Source organism: Grus americana, chromosome 1 (assembly GCF_028858705.1).
Source record: "Grus americana isolate bGruAme1 chromosome 1, bGruAme1.mat, whole genome shotgun sequence".
NCBI classification, from domain to species: domain Eukaryota; kingdom Metazoa; phylum Chordata; class Aves; order Gruiformes; family Gruidae; genus Grus; species Grus americana.
The window spans coordinates 57,220,126-57,234,327 of record NC_072852.1 but is presented as its reverse complement, the minus strand read 5'-3'; the positions used below and the strand labels follow the sequence as shown (position 1 = coordinate 57,234,327).

At 40.3% G+C, this 14,202-nt stretch overlaps 1 protein-coding gene across 26 annotated transcripts in view; it reads left to right on the top strand.

Moving 5' to 3' along the window:
• Window positions 1-14,094, top strand: part of TNRC6B (trinucleotide repeat containing adaptor 6B) — a 146,421-nt gene extending 132,327 nt beyond the window's left edge. For all 26 annotated transcript variants that reach the window (XM_054807909.1, XM_054807846.1, XM_054807773.1 and 23 more), the window contains one exon: window positions 124-14,094. In XM_054807909.1, coding sequence (XP_054663884.1) covers window positions 124-514 — 391 coding nt within the window. In that variant the 3' untranslated portion in view covers window positions 515-14,094. The remainder of the gene's footprint in view (window positions 1-123) is intronic.
• The last annotated feature ends 108 nt before the right edge of the window (window positions 14,095-14,202 follow it).

Below are 14,202 nucleotides of genomic sequence, written 5' to 3'. Positions count from 1 at the left end.
TGGCAAGCTGATGCTTCCTTTGGTTTGGGCACCTAACGGTGTTGTTTCCATGCCTTCTGAATCCCTTGCCCTTACCTTCCAGCTCTAATTATTATTTTTTTCTTCTGTGTATCTTGTCTTTAGGTGTGTGTTGGGAAACACTACCATCCTGGCTGAGTTTGCCACAGATGAAGAGGTTAGTCGCTTTCTGGCACAAGCTCAGCCCCCTACACCTGCAGCAACCCCAAGTGCACCCACAGCAGGCTGGCAATCCCTGGAGACAGGACAGAACCAGACAGATCCAGTTGGACCTGCTTTAAATCTCTTTGGTGGGTCAACAGGGCTTGGGCAGTGGAGCAGTGGTGGCGGCAGCAGCAGCAGTGGGGGTGATCTCACTGGCGCTTCATTGTGGGGGCCCCCAAACTATTCTTCAAGCTTGTGGGGGGTCCCAAGCGTAGAGGATCCACACAGAATGGGCAGCCCTGCTCCCTTACTACCTGGAGACCTTCTGGGAGGAGGGTCGGATTCAATCTGAACTTAGAACTTTCAACTCTGACCTCGTGACCTTTTTTGGAACAGCAGCAGCACTAACTTGACCTTTTCGTTTTTTTCAACTTGCAATAAATACATTTATAAAAGGAAAAAAGAAAACGGAGAGAGAAAAAAAGGTGGGTCATTGACAGACTGTCTGAGCACATAGTTGCCTCCCTTATATAACTTCAGTTTTTTCGTTTGGAATATGAATCCAAAAAGAGAACATATCACTCTTGAAATACTTGAATCATGAACGCCAACTTAGAAAGACAATGTGAAGCAAGTACACATACCATTTAAATTTAAACACAAAAAATTAAAAAAATTAGTTTCTAGTTTTTCACTTTTTCATGTTATACGGAAGTTGTTGCTAAGAAACATATATACTGAAAAAATAGCTTTTTAACTTTGTTTGCACTGGGTGTGTTTCCGTCCTTAGGTCTACCATGTTGGGTTGGGGTAGGGGAGGGGTTCAAAAGAAAAAAAGGGGGGGGAGGGAAGACTTGACGGAGCCTCACTTTAAAAACGAAAAAATGAAAAAAAATTTAAAAAATTTAAAAACCCACAAAAAAAACCACAAAACAAACAAACAAACAAAAAAAACAAACAAAACAAAAAAACCAACACTTTGTGATTGGCTGGTTGATAAGTACCAGTGTGTTCTGGCACATGTAACTGCCCACGTGTGCTTGTTTCTGTGTGAGTGCGTGTGCACATGTTCGTGTGTGTGCATTTTTTTCTCTATATATATAATCTTGAAACGCTGCATTGCTGATGGTCTACGGGCTGGCTGGCCATCTGCATGTCTTGATTCTGAAAACAAGACAGGCATGGTGGAGTCCCTGTGGCTGAAGCAGAATCCAGTTGGGCTGGATTAAAATTTGTCAGTAGGTTTTTTTAAATTCATTTTAGCAGGGTGCTATCTCAAGTCTGCAGATCATATTGAGTGGGTAGTTGCTTCCTAGCCCTTGTTCTAACCCTGTGGTAGAGCAGAACACTGCCATATCCAAAGGATTTGGTGAGAGGGGAGCCAATGTTGTCTTTTGAGTAGCAGTGTATTTATTTATTTATGTCTGCATGTGGGGTTTTTGTACTGAGTGAACCCTAGAATGTTTGTTATATAATGCAAGCCATTTTTTTCTTCCAGCGAGGGGAAAAGAGGAGGAAAGAAGACATTGCCATTTTTTGTGCGGCTAAGACAAATGTTCTTACTCAGTCTTTCACAAGCTTCAGTACCTTTAAAAAAAAAAGTGTCTCTTTTCTCCCCCAAACCTAAATAGGCACCCATACTCATTCTTGAAGACTCCGTCAAAAACTTGAAAGTCCAGCCCAACAAAATTAGCCTTTTAATTGATTGACCGCTTGTATTAAAACTGACAAAAACTAATTTGTGTCAGCAAATTGCTGGCCAGCCTGTCTCATCTCCTGAAAGCACATGCAGCTAACTCCTTTCTATGTCCTTCATGGTGAGCGTTACCTGTGCCAGGCCTTGGTGTATTACAGCGCCAGACCATCACTGACAGAAACGTTTACTTACGAATGTTCTTAAACCAGTGTGTACTTCAAACGTTTCCTTTTGTTTCTCTGTTGTGTTTTTTCCTGTGTACGTGGTTTTGCTTAGGGAGGTATATAACTAGCAAAGACTTTTTTTTTTAAAAAAAAGTATTGCACCTTTTTGTTTTTTGTTTTTACTTTTTCTGTACTGTTGCTTTTTAATTTCTGTATTTAAGGAAAGGTTTGGGGTTTTTTAGCATCAGTGTAGTAGTACTCTGGGCAGGATAGGGGTGACCTATAATCCACAGTGATAGCCAGTGTGTGCGTGCATGTGTGCGCTGGGAGCAAAACTTTTAAGACCTGTTGTTGTGAAAAGAGTTGTAGCAGACTTGAAGGAACATCCCTTGACACAAAGTGGGAAGTCTTTTGGGGGGTTGGGGCCGGGAGAAGAGGGGAGAGAGATGCCGGTACTTTTTCCGTAAGTGCTCAGACTTCCATGTGGTGTTGTCTAGCTGTTACACCGTCTAACAAAGTGCCGACATACTGTACCAGCACATACCTGTCCATTCCAACCCTCAGCGGGAGCAGTGCTTGGGCTTTATTACCTGCCGGGGGGGGAGGATAGGGGAGTCTCTCTTTCTTCAGCGTTTTCATTGAAGGATATGACAATGTCTAATACATTTAACTCTAAGTATGGGTCGGGTGGGGAGAAGCAAAAGCAGATTCAAATAATGGGGGGGGGGTGTGCATGTGTGTGTGTGTGTGTCTGTATGCCTGTGTGCTGGGGGTGGGAGGGAAGGGCTAGGGAGTTACATGGCTTTTTTTAATTCGCCCTTTCTATGTAAACCCAATGTCACAAGGAAGACTGACTGAGGGAAATGCTGCATATACACATGCCTGTAGATTTGTATGCAAAGTGTTATGTGACAAAAAGTATAAGTAGGTTTGTATTTGTTTAGTAAACTGGAGTGTGCAGCATACTCTGGCCCCTTCTGAATATACTTTTCTATCACGTCTCCTCCTTCATCCATCCCACCATGCACAAAGAAACAAAATGCTCTCTTCCAACTCCTAGCTAGTGCCCCTCACATGCACACATCCATAAAGCTTTGTTTCTGCTAGTCTCTGCTTGAAGACCAGCCGTGCTCAGACATGCAGAGCGGGTCCTTAAAAGTCCTGTGCCAGCAGTACTTCTTAGTGAAGCACCTTTGGCCTGAGTAAGCCAGTATCCGTTCTGTCACATGATTTGCTATACATGCTGGTTCATTGCTGTGTTCCACCCTCACTTCTCTCTCCCAACCTGCCCTGAGGCCCCTTTTCCTGCACTTTGGGCTAGTTGAGTTCATTGCGATACTACGGTGAAAGCCGGGTGCTAGAGCCCCTCTTGTTTACAAGACATAATGAGGGATTTGAAATATTTAAAAAGAAAAGCTAAATTGTTCTTCCATTGTAAGCTTAAAGGGAAAAAAATTAAAATGTACAAAAAAAAAAAAGACCAAAAAGTGCATATATATATTTTAGATGAAGACTAACTCTGGGAGCATTTAACAGTGTTTTTATTTTAACATTTTATTTTCCTGCTTTAAATTTGCAAGCATTCTCAGGAATTCTAGGGTAGGAAGCCAGTTTTTGAAGATGGTTTATTTAACCTTATCCTAGATAGATGGCTGTTTCTTGTTGATAAACTTTTACAAGTTCCTGAATCTTCAAAATGTTTGAAAGTTTTTACTTTAAAATAAAAATGCTAAAAAAAATAAATAAAAAGAAAAAGAAAAAAAGAATCTCCAAATGTTACTGTCAAGCGGGGGGATCAAGAATTTTAAAGACTGTATAAATTAAAATACATTAAGAAAACTTCTCAATATCAACAACAGAAAGTCATTGTAATCTTAAACAAGTTGTGGGAGAAGAAGGGTTATCATTTATAGTGCTTTGTTACTCATGCAGACGTGTGCATTTGCATGGAGAAGTGTGTGAATGGAAATCTATCACTTTGTTCCCTCTCGATTGAAACTAACTGAAAATACTCTTCCAAGCACCTTTTTAAAAGTGAAACTATAAACCTAATAAAAATGCAGTATAGTGTAACTGAAAGAGTCCTCAGTTAGGAAAACTAGCAGGAAATACATGATGGTGCTTCTTTAAACCACTTTTAAGTCGTTCTAAAGAAAGCTAGTGCTGACAGAATACCCAATAATGAAGCAGTTTTATTATCCTGCCTTTTTCAGTACAGAAGAGAGAAAATATGAAAAAATTCCAGTAAAATGTACATTAGAGATCAGCTTTCCGGTTTTCAGCTATTTGGTCAGTTTATTCCCCACTTGGAGATTTGCTGCTTGCTTTTCTTCACCCACCCCACCTCCCAGTCTTTCCGTTTTGTTTTATATGAGGAAAATATCTGTTAAACTCTTCGGTTCACCCTGTTGCTGCTGGCTGTCAGAGCTTACAGTCTTGAACTTCAGAGTTCGGTGTTGGGATGGCCAACTTCTGTCTCCCAGTTCTAAGGGTCAGGGGCTTACTCCGCCTGAAATGGCTAGACTCAAACCACAAAAACCGTGCTAGTGCCTTTTTACATGCACCCACATGCCCTACAGTAGGGGAAGGAAGGGAAGACGAGGCAAGGTTGAGGCAGTATGGCCACTGCATGGAATAGATGTACCTGTTCTTAAGGAAAAAAGAACATGTTGCATCAGCATGTCGTGCAATGAGTTACATAACAGTAGTTGAGATAACTTCTATTATTATTTAAAAAAAAAAAAAATCGGATGCCAAATTTGTCCTTTTCATATTAGTTGCCCAGTGTTTTCCTGTTGTGCTGCGTGTACATCTGACTATATACGTGTGTGTTAAAAATAATGCATCAATAATAATACAATAATAACAACGCACTTAAATGAATCCTGTCATGGGCCAGTAGAAGGAGAGTTTATTTAGGGAGTTTGGGATTTTATTTTATTTTTTTTACTCACAGGGAGAATTTCTGGGTGTTTTGCCAGAGGCTGTGTTTTATCAAATCAGCGGTATCCTAAAAGAGAGGAAATCATAGGATTTAGTCAAAAAGAGCCCAGGAACTTGATAGTCACTTGAAAGTGGGTTGTGACTGACTGCTGAAGAGTTGGTAGTGTGGAGCTTCAGCGGTCTGCTGGGTCCAAACCTATTGTAGGACAACAGTCTGCTCCTCCTTTCTCTAAACACGCAGGCCTGCAAATATTAGTGACTGTCTCCTCAGTGACAGTTTTCCTACATTGTTAAAGTAACATTAATCTTACTACTTTCCAACTACAGTTGACAGTTCTGTTCCTCTCCAAATTATAAGTAGCTAATCACGATGTTGCTAGTATGGCTTAGTCATGGCACTCCTAAGCATTGCAAGTGATTTCTGAGCATTGTGCTAACCAGACTCATCTTCTGGGGACAACCATCACTTAATGTTGCAAATATTCTGCTACCATTTGAGCTAATAACAGCAAAAAGGCAGCAGGAATTGATGTTAGGGTACTTCTGGGCTTTTACAAAACTGTTCCAGGGAGGGAATCAGTGGCAGCATTTGTTTAAACATGTTGACAAAGAAGGTAGGGAAAAGGGAGTGGGGAGAGCACATCTTGGAATAGACTATGGGCATTTCTTTCCACATAAAATCAAGCATAACATCTTTCACTAAAAAATGCTTTCTCAAGTGATAAACAGAACTCTTCTTACCGTTTTGTTCTTGGTTTTGGTTCTCCAGCTTATACAGTCTAAACATATACACACTTTACAGGTGGTTTCAGCCTTCCTGGTTTTTTTCCCTGGTTTTGAATCCTTAATTGGTTTAAAAAAAAAAAAAATTAGCAGTGTTATAAGCAAGTACCCATTTGTTACCAGCCACTATGCTTACCCCACCCTGCAGTGTGTATCAAGCTGAGAATTTTTTTAATGGGTTTGATAATTCTTTGCTCCATTTAAGTATGTTATTTTAGCAGTGACAACAAAGTCTAGCAAGCAAAAAAAAAAAAAAAAGTTGGGGTATCGAAGTGCAACTCAGAACTTTGTTGAGACCTCTGACATTTACTTTGGAAAGCAGTTACAGTACCATGTACTTTGGAAGACTTGCCATGTTTTCCCAGTGTTTTTATGCTTTTACCTGAACACTTGCCCAGCAGTCTGGAGAGTGGTGTTCTTGTTGGTTTGGGATTTTTTTCCAATCACAGGGTGTCAGGTTTTTCTTACAAATTTTTTATTTTGCTTTAAGTTAAGTGGCTTGTGTAATGAGCAAGAATATTAAGGCAAGTGTGTTTTTCCTCTGCAACATAAACAGGATGTTTTCAACAAACTGGCTGGGATAACCACCTCAAAAATTAATATAAAGGTTCAATTGTTATTTAAGTTGGCACGTTTTTATTTTTTTTTCTGCCATGAAATTTCTAAATATCCCTTCAAACTTTTCCCTTATTCTTTCTTTATAAAAATGCTGCCACATCTAAACAGTACTGTAGAATTATTTTCGTTTCTTCTTCATCTTTTATTATGTTTATCTCTTAGGCTTCTAATTCTGTTTGTGCATATTGTTTTCCTGTTAACTTTGAGAGGAGTACTGTATGTTTATCTGAGGTAGCCAAATTTGGCCAAGTCTGGTCCAGGAAATCAGGAGTGATCCTCATGTGAATTAGTCCCACTGACTTTAAATGAGTGAGTACTGCTTGAGCAAGGGCCCTTTGTGTAAGTAAACCTTAGCTGGATCAGGGCCAAGGTAGGAAACGAGGACCTGTTGTATTTCCAGTGCAACAAACATCTGTGTTGCATATATCACGTTTGCTGTAAATCATGTGACCTTAGTATCCAGATTTCTCAAGTGGATTGAAATGCTGGTGTAGTGGTGGATGGTTAGCATCTCAGGGTATGAGTCCTGATTGAGTAAAACTTTTTTTTTCCCTCTCTGAAGAGGTAAGGTTCCCCTAGCAGAAGCAGCTTTCTTAATTGTAAATATGCATGCATGTATTTGTGGGCAGGAAAGTAATACCAAGAAAACTAAGTTGAAATCAATTCTAAAACAAAAACCATAACAAACAAATGCTGTTGAAGTGCAACTTTGGTCCTGAGTCTGAAACAACATATGCAGAATCTGTTCGTTTGTCTAAATTGATTTTGCACAAAATACCATTTCAGTTCTCTAGTTTTTTGCTACTATTTTGCAATGTTAGGAACTGATACTGTTAGATCATATCAGTCATTCCCGCTGTGATCAAAATACAGATGTCTAAAACCCAAACTCTCTTCCTTCACCTCCAGTACTAGGCTTCCACCTGTGGCAGAAGGGTGTTAACAGTAACGGGGAGAAACACGTAAAGTTTCCCTGATGCAGACAGCGCCTGTTTTCCCTGTTGTGCTGAATTCACATCCAAATGTAAAACACAAGGCAAAAATTATGCTGGAGCAGAGTTTTTAGTTGGGCTAAATGACAGGAGCCTAACTGGAGATTTTTAGCAGCCTTGCTAGTTCATGTCCCTTACAATGTTTTGCATTAAGTGTCCCATCACTGTAAATACCAGTGTTGCTGAATTTTACCAAAGTTCCCCTGCAGTAGATAATAGGAAACAGGTCCGTTTTGTAGCAACTCGCCAAGCAGAGCTTTGTCTACAGTAGAATTCAAGGGTCTGTCTACATTGCTGTTAAAACTGAGTCAGGGTCCTGTTTAAAATATAGCTATTTTGTGGTGTTATGTGAGACTTTAAACTTTGTGATGTAGTAACTATAGCTTCTAATCCTTACATGAAAAGTGATTTAAGGTTTCATCTGTGCTACAAAAAGCGCCACAGCTCCTATTGTCAGGCCAAGATAGATGCAGCTTCATCTGTAGCACGCAGCAAACATCTGTTTGCATCCACAGTTTGCGTGCGTGTTGCTTTTCATCGAGCTATGCAGGCAAGTTTTTTCTCTAAAAGTCCCCCAGAATCCTGTGCTATATAAGCAAGCTTCTAGCAAATCAAGTGCCCTCTGCAAAGAGCCATTTTCACCCTGTATGTGTGACAGCTGGGACTGGTGACATTCAGCAGTGTTAGGGCTCCTGCTAACTTTGTAGTGAGAAAGGGAGTTCTGTGACTTGACTCTGACAGCCTTTCTGTAAATGAATACAGAGCACTCCATGGGAAAAGGGGGAAAAAAAGGGAGGGGGGGTGGTTAGAATTCATTGTGCCAGCCAGCGTTAAGTATTTTTACGGCAAGCCTTGTTGACTGTGATGGGCGGAGGGGAAGAGAAGAGACTGGAGAAGTTTGCATGGATGCACAATACAAGGAGGCAGTGCTTGAAAAAAATTGTTTCCTTGAGCACTAAATGCCTCCTCTTGGGTATTAGCGTGTGTTGTTGCATTTGCAGAACTAACTTCCTCATTTTTTTTAATCTGTTTGGTTTTTTTAATTGAGACAAAGTGGAAACTTCTCCTGTTTCAGATGAAACACAACCATAAGTAAACATTTTCTTCATCATTTACTGTTGAGCAGTAAGAGCAGGTTGCACAGCTTGTTAGAATAGCTATTTTAGTGACATGGTTATGATATTACGTGCTTTCTTTCCCCTCCCTCTCCCTGCCAGATATGGCTTACCCTTTCTATATAAGGCACTGTGTGGGTTTTTTTGTTTTGTTTTGGGAACGTGTGGAGAAGAAGCAAAATGAAGTGAAAATGCAAGCCAAGGTAGAACAGCCTTACTTTAGGGGGTAGCCTTACAACAGAGCTTTATAGTGAGTGTGCTGTATTCCAAAATATATAAGCCAAAAACAAAAAAAGCATTCATTTATGCAAAAAAAAAATTAAAAAGAGGTGTTGGAAGACTTCTTTAATATGTACCTTCTAAAGGTAGAGTAAGGTCTCACCAAGTGATACGTTATTGTGATACTTCTTGCTGGGTCAATAAGGATGGGTTGGGGTATAAGCGCTTAACATTTTCCTCCTATGTTTTTACAAGCAGTAAGTTAAATGTGGTATTTATGAATGTGCCTTTGTGAGTATAGTGACTGTCTAATTGAGGAGACCACTTGGGCTGGAGGGGAGACAATGGTCAATTTATTCTTTCAAGAGGTCATACGTCGAGATTGCAGCCCACTGGTCCCTTTTGACAAGCAGCATCTTTGGGCTGGTCTCTACACTGCACAATACGTATTCATATGTGGTAGAGATCGGGGTGGGGGGGTGCGAAGGGATGTCGTGTGATGCACAGAAGCTGTTGATAGTTTTAGGTTAGTCTGCCGTTGCAGGTTGAGTTTGTATACATATTGTGGCTTCTCTCTATGTTTGTGTGCATGAGTGTGAGTGCGTGTGGCTTTCTTTTTTGTAAGCACTGGAGAATTGAAACAGTGATGTTTGAGACAAATTTATACACGTAGAGAAGATGATGTTTTGTAGCTTCTGTTAAATAGTGGGTGCAGGCACACTTTTACCCTCTCTGTCCGTGTCCTGATAAGAGAAACAGGAAAATTTATTTTTTTCAACCCTTCAACTTCCAGCACACTTAATGTTGCCATTTAAATGAACAGGGTATTACACAAGAAGAAAAAAAAAAGAGTTTTTGAAATGGTGAGGTAGAAGTGTTTAAAAGGAAAAAAATCTGAAGTAATTTTTTGTTTCTTCGAAGCTGTTTGTAGCTAAACATGGGAATCTGCAGTGTCTCCTTCCATTTGTTTTTTTTTTTTCTCTAATAATTCACCTCTTCGTTCCACCCAAAACATGAGGTGTACAAGATCAAGAGCTGTTGTAGCCCTTTGTAATTCCCACCCTGAAAAGAAACTCCAGTGGGATCTCTCAGCTCTATTCAGGAAGACAAAGAGAGGAGAGACTCTGCAGTTTTCTTTGCTTCGCTCTCATTCCTCTCTAATGGCCTTGAAATGTATTATTATGCAAATGTGAATTTTGATACTGAACTTAAGAAGAGGTTGTTTGTTCTTTTTTCAAAAAAAAAAAAAAGGTCCCATATGTGGTCAGCATTGCTTCTTTATTTTGTAAGTGAGTTGTAAACTATGCATTCTGCAAAGGGGGTGTAGGGGACAAAGATAACTTTGCTAAACTGTAGGAGTTTCTGTGTCCATGGTATATCCGTTATAGTTTGAGGAAGTGCGGAGGTGACGACTTTGAAATCAAAAGGAGTTGATAAGACCCTCTCTTTTTCAGAAGTTGGCCAATAGGTAACTGGGCAGAGATTTGGAAAACTAATGTTGACTGCAAAACAAAATCAGCTCTAAGCCTTGCGCAGGATTGTGAATTCTCGCCATGCAGTGTTAACCCAGGGCCAATAGGGTGAATGGGACACCGGCTCTACCTGGGAAGCTGTCTACCACCTCCTGTGTTCTGGCCCTTGTCAAGCTCAGGAAACACAGTGCCATTGGCACTCTCTTTTGGATTTACTCATTTGCCATTACAACAGTCCTTGCGCTCTTCCAGGAGAATTGGAACACAGCTGGTCCTTGATGTCTACGCTTTCTTCCCCCTAAAATTTTCTTGGCTGCTGTTTCTGGCACAGCTCATACAGTGACGGCACAGCTATGGACAAGATGGTGGAGGTGGTACTTACTTTCTCGTGTTGATAAAAGCATGACAGAGGACTGCAGGTTTGGTTTTTTTTTTTTCAACATCAGCAGCTACCAGTGCTTTGCTGTCTGGTGTTACTGCCGGTCACTTAGCATTAATGTTGGCAGTGTGTGAAATTTTAGGGAATGTAGACTGATGTGTAGACAAGGCCCTCTACTTAAAAGAAATGGTCCTTTTTTACTATAAGGTGGTATCATAATGGTCATAAAAAAGGATTCACTTCTTCACATCTCCAAAATGCAGTCATTGTGAATTGTGTTCCTTGAAGCTTGCTGAGCTTCCAGGAGCAGTCTCCTCAGAAAAATGTAGATCTCACTGCCCTCTTCGTCATCTTAATAGGGACTCTTTGACTTGACTTTTTCCTTTGTCCATGGTGTTCCATGGTACCTGCATTATCCTTGGCATTATCTTACATGTAATATCATGAACTGAGAGATTATTCTGCCTGTATTCAGTGTTTTCATGCAGCAATTTTATTTTTGTTGACATTCACAGTACTGTAATAAGTAATAGACTTGATGATCACTCTCGCATCTGTGCCTGCCTTGCAGATGTGATCTTATCAGGGTTCCACTCTGTCAGATTGCCTTTAAAAAAAAGAAAAGGAAAAAAAAATCCGAAGTTTAAACTCACTCACAAAAATACCTCGTGGTACATTTCCCCTTTTGATGTAACCTTTTAAATCTTAGCTTTTCTTCTAAACATAATGGGCTTTTATTTCAATTTCTTATCTCCTTTCTAAAAAGGTGTTTGAACTAGTGGTTTTGAGCACAGGATCAGAAGCCTGGAACTCCTGAATTTTAACATTGGCCCTTACTCTTCCCTTGCCCTGGGCAAGTCATTTAACTACTTTGTCTTCATTTTTTTCATCTGTAAAGCGGGGGTGATGATAATAATACCTACCTCACAGGGGCTTTGTGAGGATCAAATAGTAAATGTTTGTAAAGTGCTTTAAAGATAAAAAGCATGATAGAAGTAGTATGAGATTTTTACAGCAAGATTGCTCATTCTTTTTAGGTTGTTTGCCTGTGTGGAGGGAGATAAACTTTTTTTTTTAATGATTAAAGCCATCAGACACTCAGATCCTAAATAACAGAAGTTGATGGAGATTGTTACTCATACTCCTCCTCTGTCTTTATGCCAGTTTCCTTCTCCTGCTCTTCCTTTACACAGTTATGCTAGTGTTGCTACAGGTCACGTTTCTCTAGTTGTATTTACAAGTTTCAAACTTGATTGAAGTACTTTGAGCTCGCTGCTTCTTTCACCAGATCACCAAATCAGAATCAGTTTGTCTACTTTTCCCTGCCTTTAAATAGCATTTTTGGTAATGTCATGCTTCAAGTGGACACATATTTCCTGCTATCAAGGAAGGGGGAGGTGGTGGTTGGGTAGTTCCAGCGAGGGGACTGTAATATGAAGAACCTTGCCACTTTATGCTGCTGCTCCAGGGATGAAGGGCAGAGTAGCTTTCTGTTTCCTTCCCTGAATTAATTTCAGTGTGTTACCAGTGACACTTCAAATGCAGTGTCTCTTCTTGTCCACGATATACAGAAGCCATCACCTGCCAATAAAGTGTAGGAACAGAGGGAGTGATAGTAGATGCTGCTCGTGTATATGCCTTACGGCTCTCCCAGCATGGATCTGGGAGGGTGGTGGGGGAAGAGGTCTTCATTGGGTAAATCCCACCGCTGTCAGGGAACCTCTGCTACTTCCTCCCCTCTCCAATCACACGGTCGCTGTTTCTTTTTTCTTGGATGTGCGTCTCAGGGATGTGCATATGAGCCCATGCCTTTTGGAATTTGGCCTTTGAAATATCAAGAATATGGTTTCTGTACCTGAAACCTTCCTATCTGACACTCCCTGGTCCTCTCTGTCCTGCATTGCTCCCCGTGGCCTTAGGAACATCTCTCCACTGTTGCCATATGCCACCCTCTCCATCTCTGCCAGTACTCAAGGTGAAACGTATGCAGAGAAAGAAGCTGCAATGATGTATGTGCACCTGTAGGATTTACACACAAACATATCCTAGATTTCTGCTGCACCCTAAAACATGCAGAATATCTGATGCACAGTGCTTTTTCTTTCTCATCTAGAAAGCAGAACAAACAGCAGTACGACTCTGCTGATGGTAATTCTGTGATGTTTACTTTGAATGAAATGCGAAGTATTTTTCCCCAAAGAACCAAAAAACCCACCTTCTAACAAAACTAACCAAATGTAATCTTTCTGGGGGCGGGGGGGAGGGAAGGGGAGGAGGAAAAGCGATGACGGGGGAGCGTTCTGATCTATTTTAATCTCCACCGCTTGGATGGAGATACGAAATGCTGCTTTGAGTTCCACAAACATAAGGGATTATGTTTACAAAGGTAAATGCCTTCTACCTGTTCAGGAAACTGGCTAATGGTGGGCATCAGATGTTCGGCGACTTTCTCCTCATTACAAACAAGTAATGGGAGAAGGGTGCGTCTGGAAGAGGAAAGGAGAAATAGATTCATTTCATCTAGTCTTCTTGGTAAAATAATGCCGCCGCCTTCTGTCCTTGAAAAGTGGAGGGAGGAGGTTGCAGAACAGAAAATCAGCGATGTCCAAAATGGCTGGATTAGAAAAGGCAGCTTTTCTACTTTGCACATAACTGGGTAACAGGAAGGTACAGCTGAAGTCCTCTTGCCTGAAACACTGTCCCCTAGAAGCAGACATTGTAATAATAAAAATAGTGGCTGTGTGTATATTGATGCTATTTGCAAGTTACCTGTAAGTGTTTTATTTTTTCTTATACTTGAAACAGCTTCCTTTACTAAACTCTTGCCGTAGCTCTGGTTTCTCCCCTCCTTCTCTAGCGTGCGGTAAAGAAAGATCCAGGACAAACGGGGAGAATGCAGAGGAGATGACACAATGTCTTGCATTAGCCAGGTTTCATCCTAATTCCCATCCCATATGCTCGCAGGTGTTTTAACTCCCTAAGGGTTTTCCATGGACACAGAAACTCAGCACTTTAGAAGGTGCTCTTGTATGGCTGGCTGCCCCCCTTCTCCTCCTTTTCTATATTTTTATTTTACTTTTAGTATAGTGGTACTTAAAATCACTGGTTCACTTAAAAAGAAAAAAAAACAATAAAATGTTTAAACTCTACTAATGTACAAATAAGCTGAAATGTTGCATTTTATGTGTATTTTTGCCATAGCAGGTACTGTATTTCTCATGCTGGATTTAGAGAAAAAAAAAAAGAAAAAAGAAAAAAAGAAAAAAGAAAAGGGTGATGTTTTATTGGAGTGTGACAAGAGTAATAAGGAATTAAGTCGTCGTCATTTCATTGAAACTGAGAGATGGTGTAATACTTATATAAGTTTTCTGAAGGTTTTTTTGGGCTTTTAAACAGCTTTTTTGTTTTTATTTTATTTTTATTTTTTGAAAGATGATTGTATTATGTGCAACTCAGTTGCTTACATTATAACTACAAAATATTTTTGGGTTCCTGGAAAAAAAAGAAAAAAGAAAAAAAAAAGAAAAAGACTAATAAATGTGTTTGGCTGCTAAGCATTTAATACTCGTGGTTTCTGCACATTTATTCTGTCATGCGTGTATTTCTGCCGCTCTACCCGCGCCTCCACCTTCGGTCCGGCCTCCTCCCGCCAGGGGGCG